At 37.8% G+C, this 21895-nt stretch overlaps 4 protein-coding genes and 2 pseudogenes across 6 annotated transcripts; 2 read left to right on the top strand and 4 right to left on the bottom strand.

Moving 5' to 3' along the window:
* Positions 1–302: 302 nt before the first annotated feature.
* LOC110746024 (pectinesterase inhibitor 9 pseudogene) lies at positions 303–1131 on the bottom strand (annotated as a pseudogene).
* Positions 1132–2771: 1640 nt separating this feature from the next.
* Positions 2772–6389, bottom strand: LOC110746023 (myosin-4 protein (DUF641)). Of its 2 annotated transcripts, none has more exons than XM_088249173.1 (3): positions 6153–6389; positions 5972–6032; positions 2772–4408 (listed from the first exon to the last, which is right to left on the bottom strand). In XM_088249173.1, exon 3 carries the CDS (start codon positions 4336–4338, stop codon positions 3070–3072), a length of 1269 nt encoding a protein of 422 aa, XP_088105299.1. In that variant the 5' UTR covers positions 4339–4408; positions 5972–6032; positions 6153–6389; the 3' UTR covers positions 2772–3069. The 2 variants fall into 2 exon arrangements, with proteins under 2 accessions (XP_088105299.1, XP_088105298.1); XM_088249172.1 differs by having other exon boundaries at positions 2772–4401; positions 6153–6388.
* A 3259-nt stretch (positions 6390–9648) lies between these two features.
* LOC110747709 (YCF20-like protein (DUF565)) lies at positions 9649–13800 on the top strand. Of its 2 annotated transcripts, none has more exons than XM_088248453.1 (4): positions 9649–9786; positions 10649–10855; positions 11159–11773; positions 11915–13800. In XM_088248453.1, exons 1-3 carry the CDS (start codon positions 9755–9757, stop codon positions 11628–11630), a joined length of 711 nt encoding a protein of 236 aa, XP_088104579.1. In that variant the 5' UTR covers positions 9649–9754; the 3' UTR covers positions 11631–11773; positions 11915–13800. The 2 variants fall into 2 exon arrangements, with proteins under 2 accessions (XP_088104579.1, XP_088104580.1); XM_088248454.1 differs by lacking the exon at positions 9649–9786 and adding an exon at positions 9848–10260.
* On the top strand, positions 12094–13800 carry LOC110771245 (ABC transporter F family member 4 pseudogene; annotated as a pseudogene).
* A 177-nt stretch (positions 13801–13977) lies between these two features.
* LOC148296875 (uncharacterized) lies at positions 13978–14944 on the bottom strand. Its single transcript, XM_088248452.1, has one exon. It carries the CDS (start codon positions 14942–14944, stop codon positions 14153–14155), a length of 792 nt encoding a protein of 263 aa, XP_088104578.1. The 3' UTR covers positions 13978–14152.
* A 1358-nt stretch (positions 14945–16302) lies between these two features.
* LOC110771243 (nitroreductase family protein) lies at positions 16303–20413 on the bottom strand. The gene is made up of 3 exons (XM_021975508.2): positions 18686–20413; positions 18003–18192; positions 16303–16671 (listed from the first exon to the last, which is right to left on the bottom strand). The coding sequence occupies exons 1-3, from the start codon at positions 20330–20332 to the stop codon at positions 16544–16546; spliced, it is 1965 nt and encodes a 654-aa protein (XP_021831200.1). The 5' UTR covers positions 20333–20413; the 3' UTR covers positions 16303–16543.
* Between the last annotated feature and the right edge of the window lie 1482 nt (positions 20414–21895).

Consider the following 21895-nt stretch of genomic DNA (forward strand, 5'->3'; position numbering starts at 1 on the left):
CCATGAAATTCAAACTTGCAATTCCCTCTAATAAAGTGAAGAATAAGTGCTATTAGACCAAATGATCATTAACAAGACGTTCCGAATGACTCATAATTAGTGTTGTATATTAACCAATTAATGTACAAAGGCACGTAATCGACCTTATTGATAGGAGTTTAAGGATTCATTTTCTATTACAATCGGATATATATCATATTATTCTTGTCTAAAAATTTAAAAAAAACATCTTTAAGTAACAACATATAAAAGAACAAGATTAAACCATGACACAAAGAAAAACTTGGTATATTCACATCCCTTCATAGGCTTCATTGTGTGTATTTCATACATTGATACTAACATGAACAAGTAACATATATAAAAGAACAAGATTAAATTAAACCATGACACAAAACCAAAACGCATGAAATCCTCAAAAGGCAGCCCTCAGGGCTTCTTTGCAGCTCGGTACCTTTGAGCAAATCTATGAAACAAAGCCAGAGCATTGCTGGTGACCTCAGCCACATTCAGCACCTTCCCTTTAATGGTGGCCTTCAACTTGCTCATGTTCTTCCCTGGAAGCTCATCCACGCAAGTGTATGCATCAGTTAAAGCTGTGCTCACCCAAGTCTCAACATTGCTTATGTGCCAAAACAAGTCATCACCCACAGTTGCTTGCCCTAAACGACGTAGTTCCTTAATGGACTCACTGAGTTGGGCCACACTATCGTTGATCTGGTTCAAGCAATCATGCACAACTTGGTATTCTCTGGCCTTCAGTTCCTTTAGCTCTCTTGCCACCTTGAGGACATAGGCTCTTGCGTACTGGGCCCTGTACAGGCTCACGGACAAGGCAACTTGAGCCAGCTGCTGTGGGCTTTGGATGGTCATGTTAGGCTTGATGTAGGTGGAGAGGCAGTGAACGCATAACTTTGGGTAGAGGGTGGTCCGGCACGAGGCCTCGATGTAGGCCCGGGCCCGGGAACGTCGAGGCTGTCGAGGATGGCTAGCAAAGGAAGGCTCAACACTGCTCAAAAGGGAGAGAATAGAGAGGAGGATGAGCAGCAAGGAGAAGCTGAATTTTGCCATTGTTGTTGAGAATTGAGATATTGTGAAATGCAAAGAAGGGTTTTGTTTTGAACTCTGAGTTTGAAGAGAGATGTGATGGGGCAAGAGGATTATATAGATGTTAATTAAGCTAGGGTTATCACATGGGACACATGGTTAGCTTAACGTGCGCTTTACGTGCATTAAGCACACACAAAAATTTGTGCATGGATTATTGTATTGAGGTCTAGAAGAAATATCTGAATAGAATAAATAAGATTGGATCAACATTATGAGATGACTAGGAGATAAGTATCTGTCTACCATCTGCATTATTTTTGACAATGCAAGCAAGAAGCTCTAACTTTAAGTAATGCCTGGCTAGGTCGACCTTTGATTGTGTAGTTGTGCTTACCCAACATTTGTAGCACTTCACGTGTTATATGTTTGTCAAAGTTTCATGTAGTTTACGTCTTCATCATTCTACTTTGTTCACTTAATTTGATACACTCCAGGTCATCAACTTACATATCTTTTATAGTATGAATGTGTTTTTCTTATCGTATTCGTCTATTTTGTTAGTCAATAGAAGGTTAGGTGATAAATCACATAAAAGAAGGAGATTCTATCTCAAAATATGATATTAGCTACGTGTTATAACATGAGTGAATTAGTAACATCACGTCACAGTCACCAAAAAATTTCTCTTATGCGTCCAAACTTGTGACGTTTTGAACTTCCACCTTTTGATTAACCTCAAATTCGTAAATCTTAACTCGAAACTACAGCGTGATGTCCAAAATAAATCAGCAAATAAAACATAAGCAGAGATCCTGTTTTCATTTGATAATACCCGTCGATCCGTCAACGAAATTCTCTCGAGTATTATAATATAGAGAAAATGTTTGATGAATGAAATTAAGAAATTAACGTAAAATTATTGTTTGTATTAAACTAGTGTAAACAAGAACTGTTTAGGGAACATAATCCTTAGACTAGGGTTATGAAGATTCTAGAATAATGCAACAAGGAGACACATCACACCACTGACCAATCCATCACGTGGGTTTAGGTGGTTTCAACAAATGGACTTTTTCCTTGGCTACAATCTTGGAATATCTTGCATGCGTTGCATTGAGTGAGATTGTATGTTACTTTTGTCTTTGTTTTACAGATAAAACATAATTGCTGCCTGCAAATAACCTTCAATTGACACTTATTCCCTTCTATAAAACATGCTCTCTTTTTTCTTTTCTTTTTTTTCCATTTACCAATGAATGTCAACGAGGCCCTGTTTTCTATCAAGATGAGCCATGTGAGAGATATGATAAACTATATTGCATGCTTTGTCCCAAGACTCCCAAATCACAAGGCAAGAGGAAAAGAAAAGCTCCATACAAAACACCGTCTTATGCATTGACAATCAATTGGCACATTGATGCATATCAGGGGCTCAGGGCCAGGCCATATCAGAAAGAAAATCTTAAAAAAGAACCAAATACTATCACATAATAAAAAGGATCTGAATCAGTTAAATTTTGATTCAACTCTCCATGCATCAGAGGAAAAACTATGCAATGAGAATATACTCAATGGCAGTTATTTATCACAAGCCCTTCATTCTCAATCAGAACTTTGATCTTCATTACATACTACCTTTTACCCTAAGAGATACACAAATACATCAATTTCGGAAACTACATAAATAAATCATCGCTCTAAATGCTGCATGACCATGAGTATCACATTAAAATTCTGAACTCATTTTCCTCATGGTTTTTTATACACTCAGTTTCTAACAAACAGTGAGAACATATGTGCGTATCAGTTATTACACAAGCACTTGCAACAGCACCAAGAGAGAGAGAGAGAGAGAGAGAGAGAGAGATCGATCATTTGAGTAAGTGTTTAATAGCTCATTTCATCTTACAATTATACAAAGGAAAAACCACAACAACAACAATATATTATGAAAGCAACAGACTGTATAAAAACACACTGCATACCCATATGAACATTGATTGGCACGGATCTGGCCCGTCATTCGGCAACCTTCATGCCAGAGAGATAAACCCGACTTTGAATCACACTGCCTCCAATCCAGAAACCAGGCATAACCATGAGACCAACCTTAGGCTTTTGATCACTTTCATCCATTATTAAATTCTTCACCACACTGTCCATATAAACCTCCGAGAACTCACTCCCCCTCTTGACCTGAAAGACCTCAACACGAGGATCAAAAGAATGAGCCAACCTATGCAAAAGCCATATTGACTTGGCCAGTTTTAGAAAAGCCTGGTAAAAAGGAGTCCTTGGATGGCCCCCACCCATTACATAATTTCGTTGATCTAAATTCCCGAAAAACGAAGTCTCCATTTTTGGGTGAACCACTACCAGGTACTTGCTCCTACAAAATCTCCCAAAAACAGAATCTGGATTTTGGCCAAGCATGTCCAATGGATCCATGTCCCGTAGGGTAAGAAATTGGTGGAAGAAGCTCTCCTTAGTGACTGTAAGATTGTCTAAGTTAAGGGAGAAGCTTTCCTGCTGAAAGCCACTGAACATTCTTTGGCAAATATGGGACTCAAAGGCATACTTCTTGTGAGCTCTCTTTGCATAAACAACATTGGGTTCAATAGAATTGGCTGCTGCATCAAGGTCCCACCCAGCTGCCTTCATCATGTTAATCAGCGGCTTAGAAAAATCATGAATAGCTTTGTATGCAGCTTCAACAACTGATGTGAAGAGATCGGAAGTTAGATCCACAGGCGGAAAACCATTTTCATCAGCGGAACCTTCTGATTCTTTGGTAGACATGCCCCTGAGCTTTAGATTCTTTTCTAACTTTGCTTGCTTCTGTTTTGCCTCCTCAATATGCTGCTGAAGCTGAAGGATTTCAGAATCCTTATTCTGGATTTCAGATTGGAATTTCTTAACCATAACCCCATAGGTTTTCAGCAGAATTTGTTGTTCTTGAATCTCTGCAGCTAGGCGGGAGTCCTGTGGAGAAGCACAAACTGGGCTGGGATTGTTCTCCCTGTAGAAGTGCTTAAGTTCAGAAAGGTTTTTTAGCTCAGAAATTACAAGTTTATCCGCAGCTTGAATTTTTTCAGGGTCGTAGGGAGTATGAGCAGCTTGGAGCTGGATGTAAGCTGACTTCAGGGAAGAGATGTTCGTAAAAACCTTAGATATCAAGGCTTCCACAGCTTCTGGATTCTGATTCATGGCCTCTTCCATGGGTTGTGGATGAACCTTTTGGTTATTGCTCTCACGGAGTTGAGTATCTCTTGCTCCAGTGGGTAGCATAGCTACTTCCAAAAAGAGTGGTTAAATTGACTTTCTTCAGAAAAAACACCAAAACACCAAAACCTGCAAACTTCAGCATAAGTGTTAATTGCATAATCTGAAATCAGGTGATGACACAAAAATAATGTAGGTTATCCAAAAGTACGATAGCACTGCTGTGTTCTTCCATCCAGCATACACATATATCAAAAAAATTAGTCCATAGACATTCAGATTAACAAGTATTCACTCATGAATATGACTCAATAAAGATGTGTGTTCCCAGGTTTATGCATAAAGAATTGAATTCTGAACAAAATTTCCTGACAATGATAGGTTTGCATAAACTGACAGACAAGTCTCATGAACAAATCCATGCTAGAATCCCTAACCAAGACACATGCCATACACTCTTCTTATATTGTTACTTCAAATTCTAACATATACCATTTCTTGTATAAGAGAAAATCCACCATGAATAATACATCTTTGAAGATTACAATTTTATTTTCCAGAATTTGGACACTTCAATGAAGCATTGACATGTATCAGGTAGTATCAAAAAATAAATTCTACCCAGAAAGGATCCTAAATGGGCATTGCACCCCAGTAGAAGTACTAATGCTACGTAGAAAGCACTTCTTGTATGACTTTATCATAGTACTTCTACTCCATCTTAGTTTTAGTTTTCTTTTCAGAAACTGACAGGACACTTTATATGGCCAATTGTAAAATCGACAACCATACACTATGTTTAAACTTTCTTTCTCATGTTCTAACTTAAAGTAACACCCTATAACTTAGATTTACAAACTAGAAAAACACCCAAATACCTCCATAATCCAAACATTAAAGGTATCTATTCCAGATTGACACCTTATATGTGGACACAGCGAATCTGCTGACCTTATATCTTGGAAAAGCATGGGGAACATGTAACATATGTGCATGTACACTATAAACACAAATGATTCAAAATTGCAGCTCCCATATTTCTGCATTTGTCAATTGATGGCTTGTAGAATGATAACTATGATAAGATATGATCTTCTTTAGTGCAGGAATCTACTTGAGTTGAGGCTAATTTTTATTTTGATTTTTTTATGCAGGGATCTAGTTAAGGCTTACCATTACACCTGCCTTTCTATGTGTATGTAATTAAATGTATCACGGCTACATGATATGCATTATCTTCACTTTCCTATGCTCAAGATTGTCCTTACACTTAACAATATGATTGACAGAAAAAACGAAAAACATGGAGAGACACTTGACTATCACACAAAACAACCGATGCTAAAATCAAAGTAACTATATAATTATGACCAGCTCCACCGCATCAACGATTGAAGGAATAAGTTCAAATTAATATGATCACCCAAAATACGTAACTAGAACATTAGGAGCAAATTACAAGCAACAGTCCTAAAAAAGTCAGTTCATTTACAGAAATTAGTCATAATCTAATAAGATGGTTCACACAAAAAAGCATTGTACAATTCTCAGTAATTCATACCGAAAAAATTCAGATAATGGGTATAAATAACAATCTAAGAACAAAACTTGAAATGACAAGACAGCTATTTAAAATAGGAAAAAAGGAAGAACCCAAAACATATATTGCAAAAATGAGAAACGGGCATGAGCAGTTTACCTATTAGGACCACATATCTGCCACAGACCGCATCTGGCAAACATAATAAACAGCCTTCAACCTAAAACACAGTAGAATATTTTTAATTAACAGAACAAATCATTCAGAGGACATAAAATACATTAAAGTTCTGTTTGCTTGCACTGATTTCCAGCTTATTGTCATAACCAAATGCACTTACCCGATACAAGCGCCCTCCTTTCAACCTCAACGGAGATCGCAATCCTGACGCCTCTCAAAGCCCTAACCCTAAGAGTACGATTGCAACCCTTCCAATCGCTCTCTCTCTCTCTCTCTCTCGCTGCGAGACCAGAATAGTGTGATAGCTGGGTGGGTGTACGATCAGGCTCAGCAAGCCCTAATTGGAAACTTTGGGTTGTTCCAAATTCCTACACTACATCACCATATCGGTTACTATAAAACGCATTTTTTTTGTCCTTTTCTTTTCACTGTTTGATAGAAAAAGAATTCATTCCTTTGTTTTTTTGGGGGAGTTACATGGGTTGACAAAATTAAGCACAGTGGGCTGGGCAACTCCAGCCCATTCATCTTACACCCATCAATTTTGACCAATACAACAAGCACTAAACGGTCGGCCATACATGGATATTTCTTTTCATTATAATCATGTCTTAATTGACAATTATAGCCGTTACTTGATTACATTTAACAATCACGTTAACATGATAATTATGCAAATATTTTTGGCTTTTTATCACAAATGGTCCTTCACGTTTATGAAATTATCATGAATGGTCCTTGAGGTTTTTTTATGACACTAATAGTCCTTAATGTTTGGGTTTTTTTTATCACAAATGGTCCCTGCTGTTAAAAAATTCTGTTAAGTGTGACGTAGATGATAAGTGGAGCCCACCTGTCCAATTACATTGTGACATATGGATAAAAAAATATTTTTTTAATTTTTTAATGAAAATTCCTTTTTTTTTTTCTGCAATTTTCCATCCCCCTTCCTTACTCCGCCTCTCTCCCCCTCTCCCCTCACTCTCCACCCTTTGCTCTCCATCTCTTCTCCCTGTCCTCTCCTTCTCCCTCTGTTTTTTTCTTTCCCACTGCCACCTGCAAGAAAAAAAATATAAGATATACAGTTGCTCTCCACCCTTTGCTCTCCATCTCTTCTCCCTGTCTCCTTCTCCTTCTCGCTCTGTTTTTTTCTTTCCCCTGCGCGCCTCCCTCTTTTCACCAACCATTCTATTTCTCCCTCAGTCGCTGGTAGTAACGAATATGTTCATTCCCTCCGCCAATTCTACCGCGACTGCATAATTGAAGGCACGATTGATTTCATTTTCGAAAATGCAGCTGCAGTCTTCCAAAACTGCACAGTAATTGTTCGAAAACCGATTCCCGGTCAGAAATTGATGATCACTGCTCAAGGGAGAACAGACCCAAATCAAAACACTAGCATTTCGTTGCAGAACTGTACCATTGTGGCTGCACCAGATTTCAACAAGACCGAGAGGCAAAATTTCACAACTTTTTTGTGTAGGCCTTGGAGAACTATAGTCATGAAGAGCTACTTGGGGACATGATAAATCCACAAGAGTGGTCAAAGTGGGATGATTATAGAACTGTGGAAAATGTGGAGTACATAGAGTACTTGAATTTTGGACCTGGATCAAATACAAGGCACAGGGTCAAATGGGGAGGCTATAAAAAGAATTGCAGTGAAGAGATTGCGAGGCAGTTTACAGTTGGTTTGTTCTTACATGGAGCAGGTCATTAGCTAAAGACAACAGGCATTCCACTTTCTTATGGTTCATAAGGAGAAGGAGACAGGGAGATGGAGAGCAAAGGGTGGAGAGCAAGGGCAGAGGGGGGGAGAGACGGAGTAAGGAAGGGGATGAAAAGTTGCAGAAAAAAAATAAATATGGAATTTTCATTAAAAAATTATTTAATTATTTTTTATCCACATGTCATAATGTAATTAGACAGGTGGGCTCCACTTATCTTCCACGTCACACTTAACAGAATTTATAACGGCAAGGACCATTTGTGATAAAAAGCCCAAACGTTAAGGACTATTAGTGTCACAAAAAAACCTCAAGGACTATTCGTGATAATTTCGTAAACGTGAAAGACCATTTGTGATAAAAAGCCAATATTTTTTTTAATACAAGCAATCCTCTAAATTACAAGAGTAGAAAGGTTTCTCGCACTACTGCTACTGGTATGCAAGTTAAGACTCTTTTTTGAGTTAGACCCTGTTTAAATTACAAGAGCAAAGAGGTTTCTCACACACTTAAGCTACTAATATGCAAATTAAGACTCTTTTATGAACTAGACCCCGTTAGTTATGCAAATGTTCTTTCTACTAACATTATTGTCATCCCTTTATCCTAGCGTTTTTTTTTTTAACATGCTTCTCCTAGCTTCAGATGTCTAAAGGCCAGTTTGGCATTGTTGTGCTATGAAAATAATTGTTGTCAGATTTTCTGTGAGAGAAATCAGTTGTGAAAAAAAACAGTTCTGCGTTTGGTAAACTTTTTATTAAAAGTGTTGTTGGTACTGATTCCCGCATAATCAGAAAATGATTGCCACATAATCATTAAACCCAGCTCATCTTCAAAACTGATTCCTGCATAATCAGAAAATGAAAGCACCTCATTAGCTGCTTTCCCTTATAGCTTTCTCTCACAACAATTTTTAACAATAAGTGATTTTCTCATAGTTTACCAAACGGGCTAGGCTTCCCAATTTTTTTTTAAAATCACTTATCACCCCAAATAAGCAATGCCAAACGGGCACTAATAGTCAGCATGATAAGTTGCCCCACTCTATTGATACATTATTATTATTATTATCATTTTTTGTTTAATATTAATATTATTTTTGGAAAATACTATTATTATTGTTTCCTTTCTTTTTCTTTTTCTTTTATTATTATTTTGAAGGAAATTGATTTTTCCTTTTTTTCATTCCCCCTCTCATAATATCGCTTTACATATAAAATAAAAAAGACATTTTGCTTATTTACATCCATATATAATGGCTTTATTTTGAACCAATAGATTTTTGTGCCTTCCAAACCGAAGGCGAGGAGATAAATTGTATTTCCACTTCAACTCCAAATGCTCACTTCCTTGCGCTTCTTCGAACTTCGAAGTGACCAAAACCCAATAAGAAAGTAAAAGGAAAAATGCATAAAATATTTAAGATAAAGAAACCAAGGTCATTTGATGTGAACGGGGACGGCCATAGCTGAAGAAGTAAGGAAAGGCTCAAAACTTTTCACAGCTCAATATCCCAGCTCATTTCACCTAGAGTCTCAAACTGTAAGAATAAACTTCTTTTTCTTTTACTTTCTTTCTGGGTTCTCTGCAATTTAATCTTTCTCAAATATTACTTTGTCAATCGCAATAGATGCAACAAACCCATTTATGTTTTATATTTTCCGATAAAGAATTTGTGGACTTGCGAGATAAAGCCTGGTTCAGAGCCACCATTGTCACAAGTCCCACAAACTCAGCCTCAAAGCAGAGGAAAAGGGCCTTGGTGGAGTACAAGAGCTTGGTCACCGAAGACGGCTCGCGGCAGCTCAAAGAGTACGTTAATTCGGCTTACTTGAGGCCTGTACCGCCTCCATTGAGTGACCAAAACTCCAAAACTTTGAGGAGGGTGATGTGGTCGATGCGGATTATAAGATGGATGGTGGACTGGAGTTGTAAGAAAGGTTCTTGACAACAATTCCAAGTACAGAGTGGTGTTTGAAAACTCTCCAGATTTGATTGAATTTGAGAGAGAGCGTTTCAGAGCATCAAGATTGGGATGCTGGCAAATGGGTTCGGCCCAATAAGCAGGTATGCTATCTTGGGCGTGACCTGGTTTTTTTTTTCTTTTCTTTTCATGCGGTTAATTAGTCTCTTAATCATGAGTATTCATTACCGTGAAGTCTGAACATGGTAATTTTTTCTCTGCAAATAGAGCTACAGATGAATCAGATACTGCATTTTGTTACTGAAATGGAAATGCAAAATAATTCAGCAAACACGTTTAACCCTAAATATTCACTCTCAATTACAAATTGAACTGAAATCAGTCAATTGCCTCAATACTAGACAGTCAGTGAGAGAGTTTCAAATTCGAAACCTTATTCAGTTTGAACACCAAAAATCATTTTCTCGTCATAGTAATGAACCAGGCGCCTTTTTGTTTCCCATTTTACATGTGAATTGTGCGTTTTCTTTGTGTGTTTCAGTTTGGTGCTTCCATTAACAAAACCCAGAAGTTTTGATTTTCCAGAAATTATTCGAATCCCTGGCTGAAATTAGTGGGTAAAATCTGTTCAGTTTCGTTGATGTTTAATTTCCAAGTTATGAAATGTTTACTGATCAAAAAATAAGTCCACATGTGAATGAACAAAAGAAAGAAAAACTGCCAGTAAAAATGGCTGCTGAAGTACTGAAAGTTACTTTAGATGTCGTGTCAATGAAATTGGGCTACAAATTTTGATTGTGAGAGTTTTTGTAACTGTGGGGTAATGTGTTTAACATTTCTAGAACTGTGATGTTGGCTATAATTCTTTACCCCACAACATTCATATATCTGGTCAGTATAGGCAAAATTTTTTATAGGAATACTTGTTGAGGATAAATCTTCATGTTTTTTATATTATAATTTATTTCCCATACTTAGAATTACACTGTGAATGGATGCTTGTAGGTTGTACATGGTAATGGCGGCTGCAGTTACATCCGGTAACTATCCAAAAAGTGTTAAGCTTCCATCTTCCAAGTTTGTCAGGTCCAGAGTTATAGCTTTGGGTCTTTATCCCATGTTTTACAAACCTCCTCATGCTTTTCGCCAGAAACTCAGTTCTAGCAGCTGTTTCTTCTGCATACCTCAGCCTCTACTAGTGAACAATTTCAAGTAAGTTACCATGCGAATTGATACTGTGTTAGGAATGCGTGGTTTGATGTGCTTATAGGAAATGAGTGACTTGTTATTGCAACATGATGACTTTTTAAGAATTAGTTTCAAACCCAGGATTTCCTTTCTTCTCTTTGGCATTTGAATGTCAAAAACTCTTAGATTTGTGAAAGCTAGCTTTATAAAGTAGCGCATAGCACTGAAACATATTAGTATTAGGAAAATCCAAAAAGTAGTTTTAAGGCAATCTTATTGAAATTTGCCCTCTGCCTATAATTTGGGATCTCCTTTTGAATTGTACAGGAGGATGACATGGTCTATCAGAAGCAGTGTGGATAGCAGCGGGTTGGACCCATCTCCAACAAATGGCACTACTGGCACAACACGTTTAATTAGGGCTATCCAAGCTATTCAAACCAAGTTAGGTAGCAAAATTCGAGAGCTGAGGAGAGGTTTCCCATTTAAAGTACTCTTCTTCTTAGTGGGTTTCTACTGTGCAACTGCTTATGCTACTGTGATTGGGCAAACAGGCGACTGGGACATTCTATCTGCTGCCTTTGCTGTGGTTGTGGTGGAGGGGATTGGAGCCCTCATGTACAAGGCTTCTCTTCCTTTACTAACGAAGACTAGGAGCCTGATAACCATGTTTAATTATTGGAAAGCTGGGCTTTCCATGGGTCTCTTCTTGGATTCATTTAAATATGAGTTCAATGACATTTTTGGATTCAGTAGCCCCTTCAATTTCGAACTCGATGCATTTTCAATATTCTTATAACACGTGGCTCTTTTGAATGCTGTTTACTGATATGGAGGATTGAGAAATTGTGATTGATAAACATAGGTCATTACCTGACTGCAATAGTGGGCATGGGATTTTCTGTGTACTGTCCATGAAAACCATATTCTTGAACAAATATGGTACTGTACACTATTTCTTCAAGTGTGCTGATTCAATTACGTACTCATTTGGTTTTGCTTTAGTGCCAGTTTGTTTTTTTGGTCGAACACTTTAACATCAGTTGAAGGTAGTTGAAATAATAATCTCTTTTTATTTATCAGATTGTTGCTGCACTGGGAAAGAAGAAGACAGAGGAGGTTGGTGCAACCATGAAGTTTAAGTCAACTGGAAAAAAGATGCTCCTAAAGATGGGAAGAAATGGAAAATTCAGTCTATGCCATGTTGGTGAGCATGGACTAGAAACCCACATAAGCCCAAGAAACGATCTCCCTTGAGTATAATGGCAAAAGGTGCTCCAAAACTTTCACCCTATTCTGATGGTATTGATCTCCCTTTCTCGGATGAAGAACAACAGGAAGAAAATGTACACAAACAAAATTTTAAGCCACTTGATGCGTTCATAACAGACGAGTTAAAAATGCATGAAAAGGACCTTCTTGCTTCCCATGCTGATGAGTAGGCAAAACAGGAGGCCCTTAAAAATGATCATGATGCTTTCACTGTTGTTATTCGAACATGGTCTTTGGTATGTGATGGTGAAGATGGCAATGCTAATGTCAAGGATATGATAACAGAATATTTTTCTGTGTCGGCTCCACGAAAGGAACTTCTAAAGAATGCGTCAGTGAAGATATCACATGGTAAGAGATATGGTTTGGTTGGGGCTAATGGAATGTGCAAGTATACCCTCTTGAAGCTTCTTGCTTGGGGGAAGATTCTAGTACCAAAAAGACATTGATGCGCTTTTGTTTGAAGAGGACATAGTTGGTGATGATGATAGACTGCTCTTGAAGCAGTTGTTTCAACTAATGAAGAACTTTCAAAGCTCCAGAAAGAGGTTGAAACTTTGCAGAATTCAGCTTCTGCTTTCAGCTGTGAAGAAGAGGGCGATCATGATGATGATGCAGGAAATAAGCTTGAGTTGTACGAAAAATGGCAGTTCATGGGGTCATATGCTGCTGAAGCTCAAGGTTAAAAGTTTTTACTGGGTTGGGCTTCACAAAGGATATACAAGGTTTTCCCACTAAGTCATTTAGTGGTGGTGGGGAGGATGAGAATTTCATTAGCTAGGGCAATTTTTGAGCAACAACTCTTTTGTTGCTTGATGAACCCACAATCCCATCTTGACTTTAGGGCTGTTCTCTGGTTGGAGTACTTGTGCCGCTGGAAGAAAAAAAGCATGGGTTGTCTCACATGATGGATTCCCTTAACTCAGTATTCACTAAGATTATTCATCTGCATGATCTGAAACTCCACTTCTACTGTGATCTGGATGAGAAGTAGATTAAAGCTGCCAAAAGGAGAGGAAATCAGGTTCAGCCAAAGTTTGTTGCAGCTAAGGAAAAGAACAAGGCCAATGGCAAGGTTGACGATGATGAAAGCCCCAGTTGAGGCTCCTAAAAAGTGGACGGATAACAGTGTGGAGTTCCTGTTTCCTGAACCTACTATCACTAAGCTTACATCTTCACTCTTTGCAACTTGTTGAAGTCAGCTTCAGCTATCCAAATTGGGAAGATTTCAAGCTGTAAAATGTTAACGTCGGTGTTGATGTGAGGTCTCAGTAGTGCCATTGCTGGACCTAACAGCGGGGAAGTCTGGGAAAAGTGTGGTTATAATCAGTACAACGCATTCCCCGTTCCTAGTCCAGCGATGCACAATGAAGTTTCCTAAAAAGGTCTCGTCAGGTTGGCACAAAAGTTTCTAATTTAAAATGAAATAAGGTACCCTGATCCCTGAAGTGTTCAAATCTAAGGCCCGAAAATGGCATCATACTGCAGGAAGGGTACTTGACATCTAAGCATTTAAAATATGAAATATACCAGCAAGCAATTGTATTGTGTCATACTGGTAAAGTTTTCAAGGTTATAAAAGGGATATGACTGCATGTCATGCGCAATGAACATACATTACATGTGGTTGAGAAATATTGGTCGGCATTGCTGTCACAAAAACCCATTTATACTTATAATCATTTTGTGGTTGAGAACTCGGAGAGATAGAGAGGCTGTGAAGTGAAGTGAGAAAAACTTGAAAATGATCAAAGCAAAGAGAAAATTAACAGGAAAAAATGGCTCAAATTGAACCAAAATATCCCAATCGTGTGTTTCAGTTTGCTTTATAATCAAAACTGATCAAGAGGAGTTGGAGTCGAGGAGCTTGAATTACAATTGTACATAAACTGATCACAATTACAGAATGAATTGAATAAAAAATGTGCTAGCTCTCCTCTCCTAAAAAACCATGTACTTATAATCGTTTTGTGGTTCAAAAACCATGTACTTACATCTGATATCAATTAAAGAATAAACTAGACAATAAGAAACGTGTTCTCCAAGAAATCAGAAGGCTCGGCATTTCCTGGAGCTGATCAGAAACTTGTTCTTTGTCAAAACCCGACCTCGTCCCGGCTTAGACGGCAAAGGCAAGTTCTTGATGTCGATAACTTGAATTTTCTTTCGCTTGTTTTGGAACTCTTGATAGCCTTGGTGAAGCTTTCGAACACTAGTCTCCAACTTCTCTTCATCATCCCAATCTTGCCGATGATGAAGATCGTGATCAGTGGATTTTGTGAGCCCCTTAGGGTTTTGTTGGCTCTCCGAAAAATCAGAAGGCTCTGGGCACTTCCTCGAACTGGTCAAAGGCTTGTTCTCGCTCAAAACCCTGCCTCGCTGAGGCTTAGACGGCAAAGGCAAGTTCTTGACGTCAAGAAGTTGAATTCTCTTTCTCTTGTTTTGGAACTCTTGATAGCCTTGGTGAAGCTTTCGCTTGCTATTGTCCAACTTCTCTTCATCATCCCAGTCTTGCCGTTGATGGTGAGCATCAGATTTTGTTGGCCCTGTAGGGTTTTGTTGACAAGAAGATGGAGGTGGTGTGCATAGCACCAAGCGGAGGGTCTCCAAACTCTTGCCTTTGCCGTGGGATGGTGGTTTCTTGGGCTTCTCTTGAATTGCCATGTTGTGGTCATCAAGTTTGACGTCGTGGAACAAGTTGGAAGGATCGTAAGTCGTGGTTTCACTTTCAGGGATGAAGACAGCTTCAAGGTCGTCGAGAGGGCAAGCGAGTCCAGCAAAGTCGTCATCGTCAACGTGAACGTCAACAGGAGGCTCTCGCTGTTCCTTGAAAGCCTTCATCTTGTCTGAAAGAGAAAGTAGCTGGCTAGTGAAGTGAAGGGTCTCGATCGTTTGAAAGAGAAAAGATTATAGGGAATTATGGAAACCCTAAATCACAGTAGCTAGTGTCTACAAAAGGCTCAGGCTACATATGTATTTATAGTTTTCTGTTTCCTAATCTCATTGGGAAAACCAATATTTTATTCTTATTAATTATAATGTACTTTTAAATTTTTATTAGACATGATAAATTAAACCAACCGAACAAATCCTTTCAGTTGCCACCGTCAAAAATTCCCCAAACACAAATGCTGTTTGTGTTGTGTGCTTCCATTTGCTTTATAACTACAATTATTTTTCTTTTTGTTGGAGAAGTCCCTTACCCCAAACAAAATACAATTATTTTCCTCTTATCAAGTGTTTTCTTTTTAGTCAAGCCAACCCAAATGAAAAATCAATGCTCGTCTAATTTCACTTGAGTGTTACTACTAAACCAAGTATTACTATTTCTAATAATTACATGTCCTATGAAAATTCATTTTCATATATATATATATATGAAAATATTATCTTACTAGAGAGTTCACAATAGAAAGAAATAATATATAAATATATCCATATAATCAGGAGAGGCTCTAAGCACAAGCAAGCAAAGGCGGCCGCCTAGAGCCTCCAAACTTAGTTTTTATATATACATAGCATGATACTATATATAAAATTAAAAAAATTTAAAATAAAAATTATACGTAAAAATTATGTTAAGCCCAATTATTCAATCCAAAATTAAGAAGAGCCTAGCTTGAAAAAAGCCCACTTATTCATTAAATTCATAGTCTAAGCCAATTAACTTAGTTGAATAAAATTAAGAAATTAAACACATTGAGCCCCATCTAACATGTTTAAACTCTGAAAAATAAACTTCTTAACGACAAACATATTTTCGCTTTACCATTTCTTTCTCAATGATATAATGAAGGCTGAAGTCCGAACTATTAAATATGTGCGCTGATTGAATTTCATGCTCTCTTTTTTTTCTTCTTCTTTTTTGTGGGAAATTAGTCTAGAATTTACTTCGTCATTGTTGGACCTAATATTAGCTCCATCCACCAAAACAAGCAGGGATAAAACTGATATTGGAAACTGGTAAATTGCCGGAAAAGCTGTCACCAAAGGCAAAAGTATATTTGTAAAAGCAACTTGGATAAAAAGCTCATCAAACGTTTACAAAAGCGAGCTGTTTAAGGAGTGAGAACTTTCATTTGCTTCAAGATTGTTTTTGGTTTGGTGAGGCCCCTGAGCTTGTTCAGGATCCCCTCATTCAAGATTGTATCCCCACTTCTATGCAATTGATCGTCTTTTCTCAACCAAAAAAAAAGGAGTGAAAAGAAATATAATTGAATCTCATGTAATAAAAACCATATGGCTAAAACCATTGAATGTAACTTCTCAAAGATTTACAATGCTCAGCAGTTTTTTTTAACGAATACGAGGTACATAAGTACTTGTCTACCAAACTAAAAACTAATTGGCAGGCAACTTCTAGTATATACATCCATGAAAATTAAGGGGATTTTGGTATAAGCCTTAAAAGGATATCTAAGAGTAATTAAAACCCTGCGATTACGCATCAACATCAGGGCCAGGATATGCTGGTAGGCTCATAATCCGCTTGTCAATGACTGGACCTCCCACCGTGAAGTGATATAAACTTTGGAAGTTTGATCCTTTCAACCCAAGCAGTTCATGCACTGCAACACAACAATACCATAAATTTTAATAAAACATATATGGCATATGCAAAGATGCCTTTAAAATCATTCTTGCTTCACTTTTATAACTTGCAACAAGCGCGCATGTTGGAATGATCTACTCTATTGTATCATCTTTAAAATTGTTTTCAGAATCCTTTACAAGTTACAAGTACGTACAGCACATAACCTAAGTAATTGAAAATACTATTTTAGGCCATCTCTATGATAGCTATGACATATAAAAAGCTGAATGATTCGGCTACATACATAATCAGATATAATTACAAATGTAGTTAACAGCCTGAGCCTTCAAGGGAAACTAAACTCGGTTTTTTTGAACAGACTGCCAACCCATATATACGTGAGTGTGACTGGCCAACCTGTTCCCCACAGTGTTCAGGTTTCACATATTTTGCATTATTTATTTTTAACAACTCTACCTTCAAAGTGTTGTGAAATGTATCCATTCTACATGCTTAGGATTGTTGAAGAAATAATTGGGAGGTGCTCTTAATCAGGCAGAGGCTGATGATTAGAGGAGTGGGTCAAGCTAGAGTGAATAGCAAAAAATTAGGTGACTTTGTCAGCATGTACTCATGAGAGTCAGTTCTTGGAAATAATTGGGAGCATCTTATCTTGAAGATGGAGTATTATGGGGCCCAATGTGACTGACATAGTTTACCACATTTCAAGATCAAATCAGCAGTAACTTATCTGAATTTTATAGAACTCAAAGATGTTTATGGTGATAATTCAATGCATACTCTTTATTCATAGACATTATCAGTCTCAGACGGGGTGAACTGAATAAATTTCACCTATTCTCTCGTCCAATCTAATTTCTTGATTATTTCAATCTTTTTGGCTAAATGTGTCTTGACTTTTTTGAAACGATGCGTAATACAAAAAGCCTTATTCTGAAATAGCCAAGGCATACAGCTTAATGTGCAAAAGCATAGGCCTCGATGGAGTGGGCTTTGCCATATATAAATACAGATATGGTCATATATATTACAATATATTTTGGTTAACAGCCTTCAACTGAGGCCAGTCATGCTTCAGTATATTAGGACCCCATTTAGCTGATGACTCTGATTTAACAAGTTATGATACATAGTGATCTTTTAATTATGACCTTAGACATTGAATTCTATTCAACATTCTTAAGGACTTGTTTATAGCACAAACTACCACAATTAATGTGGAAGAGTGCACTAACAGTTTTGTAATCCACATAATTCAGTCCATATGTCTAATGTACCATGTAATGTGATATTTCTTTTGGATTGGGAATCATTACAAAAAGAAGGTGAGGGAAGAGATCTTACCAGGATCATCAAAATAGCAACCAATTCCTGTTGCAGAAATGCCAACTGCATGCGCTTCAAGGTACAACACCTGCCCGAGTACTCCAGTCTCCCAAAACAGTCGAGGATACATCCACACATTTTTATCATGCAATAAAGGGTCAAAACAAGCCACCATACCAAGACTGAAGCAACCATGACTTGCAATTTCCTGCATGTAGATGTATTCTTTTAGGAAGAGTTGGGATATCTTATACACACACCTAAAGTGCCTAATTGGGGATTTGGGTAAAGGGGTTTTTCATTTGAGGTCAAGATATATTAGAAGCCAGAGGAACAACTCAGACTTTGAGAATTACATTCCGACATATTTGTATGACACTTATTTGTAACGTGTGACTTGCAGATTTTATTGCAAAAATAACACATTTTGGCATAATGTATGAAATAAGTTTGAAAATATTGTACAGTACCTTCAAATGCAGCAAAAGATAAATAAACATTCTTCCCCTAATATGCTAAAATAAAAGAATGAGCTTTTTTTTTTCTTCCTCCATCTGCAATATTCTATCAAAGTCTAAATGTTCACAATCATATGCATTGTTCAGCATCTACCTCACAATCGCTTTCATATGCCATCCAGTTTTAAGCAATTCCACTTATATATGAAAATTAATAAAATTACCATTTACATTTTGACATACCTGATGGCACGAGAGCCTTTCAGCAAGAGTACGACAGTCAGTTCTATCAAGTTCATACAGAGGAAGATTTTCTGGGCAACCCTCTGGCTTCACCCACTTAAAGCCTGACCTCATGGATTTCTTGAGCTTATCCAAATGGTCTTCATTCCTAACCAAGAAATATAAACCCTGTGGCAACCCTTCCACCCTATGAACAAATAAAGCAGCATGGACCTCAGCATCCCATGGAAGACCCCGAAATGGCAATGCCAATGGCTTCTTCTGCTTCCCTCCATGTCGAGAACCCGAAGGAAGACAATGCAAAAGAATCTGATAAAATGTGTTTCTATCCATTGCAGTAACTCCATCCATATCAACTGCACTCCTACGCTTCCTGACAACTTCCCTAGCTGTAAAACCCTTATATGAACCTTCACTACAAATCCCACTACTCTGAAATGGATCAACCAAAAACGTATCACCTAAACTTATCTCTTTTTTCACAGCCTCTGCTGTTCTATATATTATATCCCAACAAATGTGCTCTTTACTAAGCAAATTTGGCTTTCCCTTCCACTCCAATTTGGAAAACTCAGATATTGCCAAACTCAATTGCTTATAGTTCACATCAAATTCACCAGCCCCATCAGGAAAAACCACAAGAATACAATCCGGATGCTCAAATTCCATCTCGGGAAACCGCCCTTTAACAGGTCGAGAGGGAATTTGAAATTTTGGGAACCCTTCAAGCCCCATTAGCTTCTCCAAATCCTCATAACCCAATCCATCAAGCAGCTTCACATCCCAACCAAGCCCTGCTGCGGCCATGGAAACCGCAGCAATAGCGTGACCCACATCGTGATTGCAATACCGAAATGCGCGCTCTCCATATTTCCAGGCCTCGCGCCAAAAAATCGATGACAACCCAATGAGAAACGAGTCCTTGGGTAAGAAATTGGTGAAAACCCAAGATGGGATTTCAGCTCTAAGCTCCAAAGCATGCTCTTTTGGAGCGTAATGCGCTACGAAACTCGAATCAGACAACGATTCTATTGGGGGTGAAATGATATAGGCCTCAGTAGGGTGTAAATTACCACTGCTGGGATTAACTCTAAGCGACCAGGTTGAAAACCCAGCAGTTTTCCAAGCTGAGAGAGCTAAAGAATCGTAGAAAAACTGAGAAATGGTGGATTTGGAGATGGGTTTTGGAGGAGGGAGATTCAGGAACAGAGAAGAATACAGAGGGTCTTGAGTAGAAGAAGAGTTTGGGTTTTGATTCTCCGTAGGGAAGTGCAGGAGAGGTAAGAGAGGAGCAGAGACGTACCTGCGGAATGGGTTGGGCTGGTTGGCCCAGTCGAGGCCATGAGGGCCTCTGGCGTATTTGGTGAAATGATGCTTGGTCTGGTTGTGGTACTTGAGGGCCTGCTGCAAAAGGAGCTCCTGGTCTTCTGGGTCTCGTGGGTGTTCTGGCTCTTTAGGGTTGGAAATTGAAGAGGGTGAAGAGGATGATGGAGAAGAGGAGGAGAAGGACATGGTGGGGATTAAAAATTTGTTCTTGTTGGTGGTGGTGGTGATGATGAGGTTTGGGAAGAGAGAGGTGGATGGAAGAAGGTAGAAGAGTGGAGAGTTTAGAGGGAAAGAGAGCCTTGTTGAAGGAAGTGGTGGCATCTTTGACAGTTTTGATTTCTTCTTTTTTTCCTATAGAAAAATTGTCCTAATTCTTCTTCTAGGACCCTCCCTCCTCTTACTTTGGAAAGTGGATGGCCATAATTTTCTTGCTTTTTGTTGTTTTGTCTATATATTTTTTTTTCTGTTTTGGCATATTTTCAAAATAAAAACAAACACACACAGACACCTGGTCTCACTTTTCTGCTACATACATGCATAGGTATGCATTATATACAGTCTCATATTCTCATACCTTCTTATTTTCTATTTAATTTTTTTCCTTTTTCTTTGGGTACAATATTTATTTTTTCTTTGAGGACTTTTTAGGATTTTTAATCCATCTTGATGAGAAATTATTGAGTGGTACGATGACGTGATGATACGACCAATAAATTTCTGTCACGTAATCAATCATTAACTAGCATTACTTATAAACTTAATTACAGTTGACATGGTAGTACGTACTAACATGTCAATCATGTTACAGTAGCATTGTATAATCTCATTCCGATGCAAAGGGGACAAGCCGAGAAGAAGATGGAAATATTTTTGCTCACCACATCATCACAACCTTTCTTAACACTTGACACGTGTCCAGGGGCCCATAGTTAACTCTTTGCTTTGTATTTATAGAACCATTGTTAGGCTCATGGACACGTGTCAAGTGTTGAGTAGGATGATGATGGTACACCTTGAGTTAAAGTGGTAAGCAAAAATGCTCTAGAAGAAGATGGAAGTATAATCTAAACTAATTGGTAATTGTTTCCGTAATTCTATTATTTTAGGGAATATAATCGCTTTTATAAAAAGTAAAGGAATTGTATTCGTAATTTTCAATTGCCTATATAAAAAAGCATTCGAGGTCAATTTCACACTACATACATACGCTACTCAAAAAACCTATAAATTCATCTTGACTTTGTTCGGGTTTTGAATCATGTATGTTTTTTCATATAAACAATTGTGTTTGCATATTAAATTTTCTTTAGTAATTATAAACGAATGAATGAATGTTAGATTAATAAGACACTACGTGAGATGAGGATATATCATCGAGGCCAAGGTCGGTTTCCAAAAAAATGTCAGTGAATGCACTTGCCTCCACTTCTATACCTATGAAGGTTTCAAGTTGCTATGAAATTTTGTGTTGAATTAGGACAAGTTGTTTGATAAAATGACTCAAAGAAGGCTAAGACGGGACAAGAAGGCAAAGGAATTGGCTTATGCAGTTGGGCTTGGACGGTTGGTTTTTTAAGAAACAATGGTGTTATTTTGGGCCTGTTACTAAAAAATAAAAAATAAAGAAAAGACTCCCAACTCTTTTTTAATGGGAAAAATACTTCATGATAAACAACTGCTCTACTCATGTTTTTCTTCTTGTTCTGTCCACTCACTATTCCCATTCTCTCTTTATGCCTTGCAGTTGAGAAATTAGGAAGAAAGTGTAAATTTTGTGTTTCATACAATTTGTGTATGAATATGTTTATATATATCTTCATTATAATTCACTTGATGGTAGTGTTTTCTTGCTCTGAAAAAGGAAAGTTTATGAGTCCAAACCTC

This window comes from Prunus avium, chromosome 2 (assembly GCF_965620075.1).
Source record: "Prunus avium chromosome 2, drPruAviu1.hap1.1, whole genome shotgun sequence".
Classification (NCBI taxonomy): Eukaryota; Viridiplantae; Streptophyta; class Magnoliopsida; order Rosales; family Rosaceae; genus Prunus; species Prunus avium.

Excerpts from the sequence above, each read along its gene's own strand:
- LOC148296875 (XM_088248452.1), bottom strand. The coding sequence starts at position 14,944 with ATGAAGGCTTTCAAGGAACAGCGAGAGCCTCCTGTTGACGTTCACGTT.
- LOC110771243 (XM_021975508.2), bottom strand. The coding sequence starts at position 20,332 with ATGCCACCACTTCCTTCAACAAGGCTCTCTTTCCCTCTAAACTCTCCA. Across the intron at positions 18,193-18,685 it reads AAAGGCTCTCGTGCCATCAG|GAAATTGCAAGTCATGGTTG; the intron begins GTATGTCAAAAT and ends ATCTACATGCAG. Across the intron at positions 16,672-18,002 it reads TTGCTATTTTGATGATCCTG|TGCATGAACTGCTTGGGTTG; the intron begins GTAAGATCTCTT and ends GTTGTGTTGCAG.
- LOC110746023 (XM_088249173.1), bottom strand. The coding sequence starts at position 4,338 with ATGCTACCCACTGGAGCAAGAGATACTCAACTCCGTGAGAGCAATAAC.
- LOC110747709 (XM_088248453.1), top strand. The coding sequence starts at position 9,755 with ATGCTGGCAAATGGGTTCGGCCCAATAAGCAG. Across the intron at positions 9,787-10,648 it reads GGGTTCGGCCCAATAAGCAG|GTTGTACATGGTAATGGCGG; the intron begins GTATGCTATCTT and ends GGATGCTTGTAG. Across the intron at positions 10,856-11,158 it reads CTACTAGTGAACAATTTCAA|GAGGATGACATGGTCTATCA; the intron begins GTAAGTTACCAT and ends TGAATTGTACAG.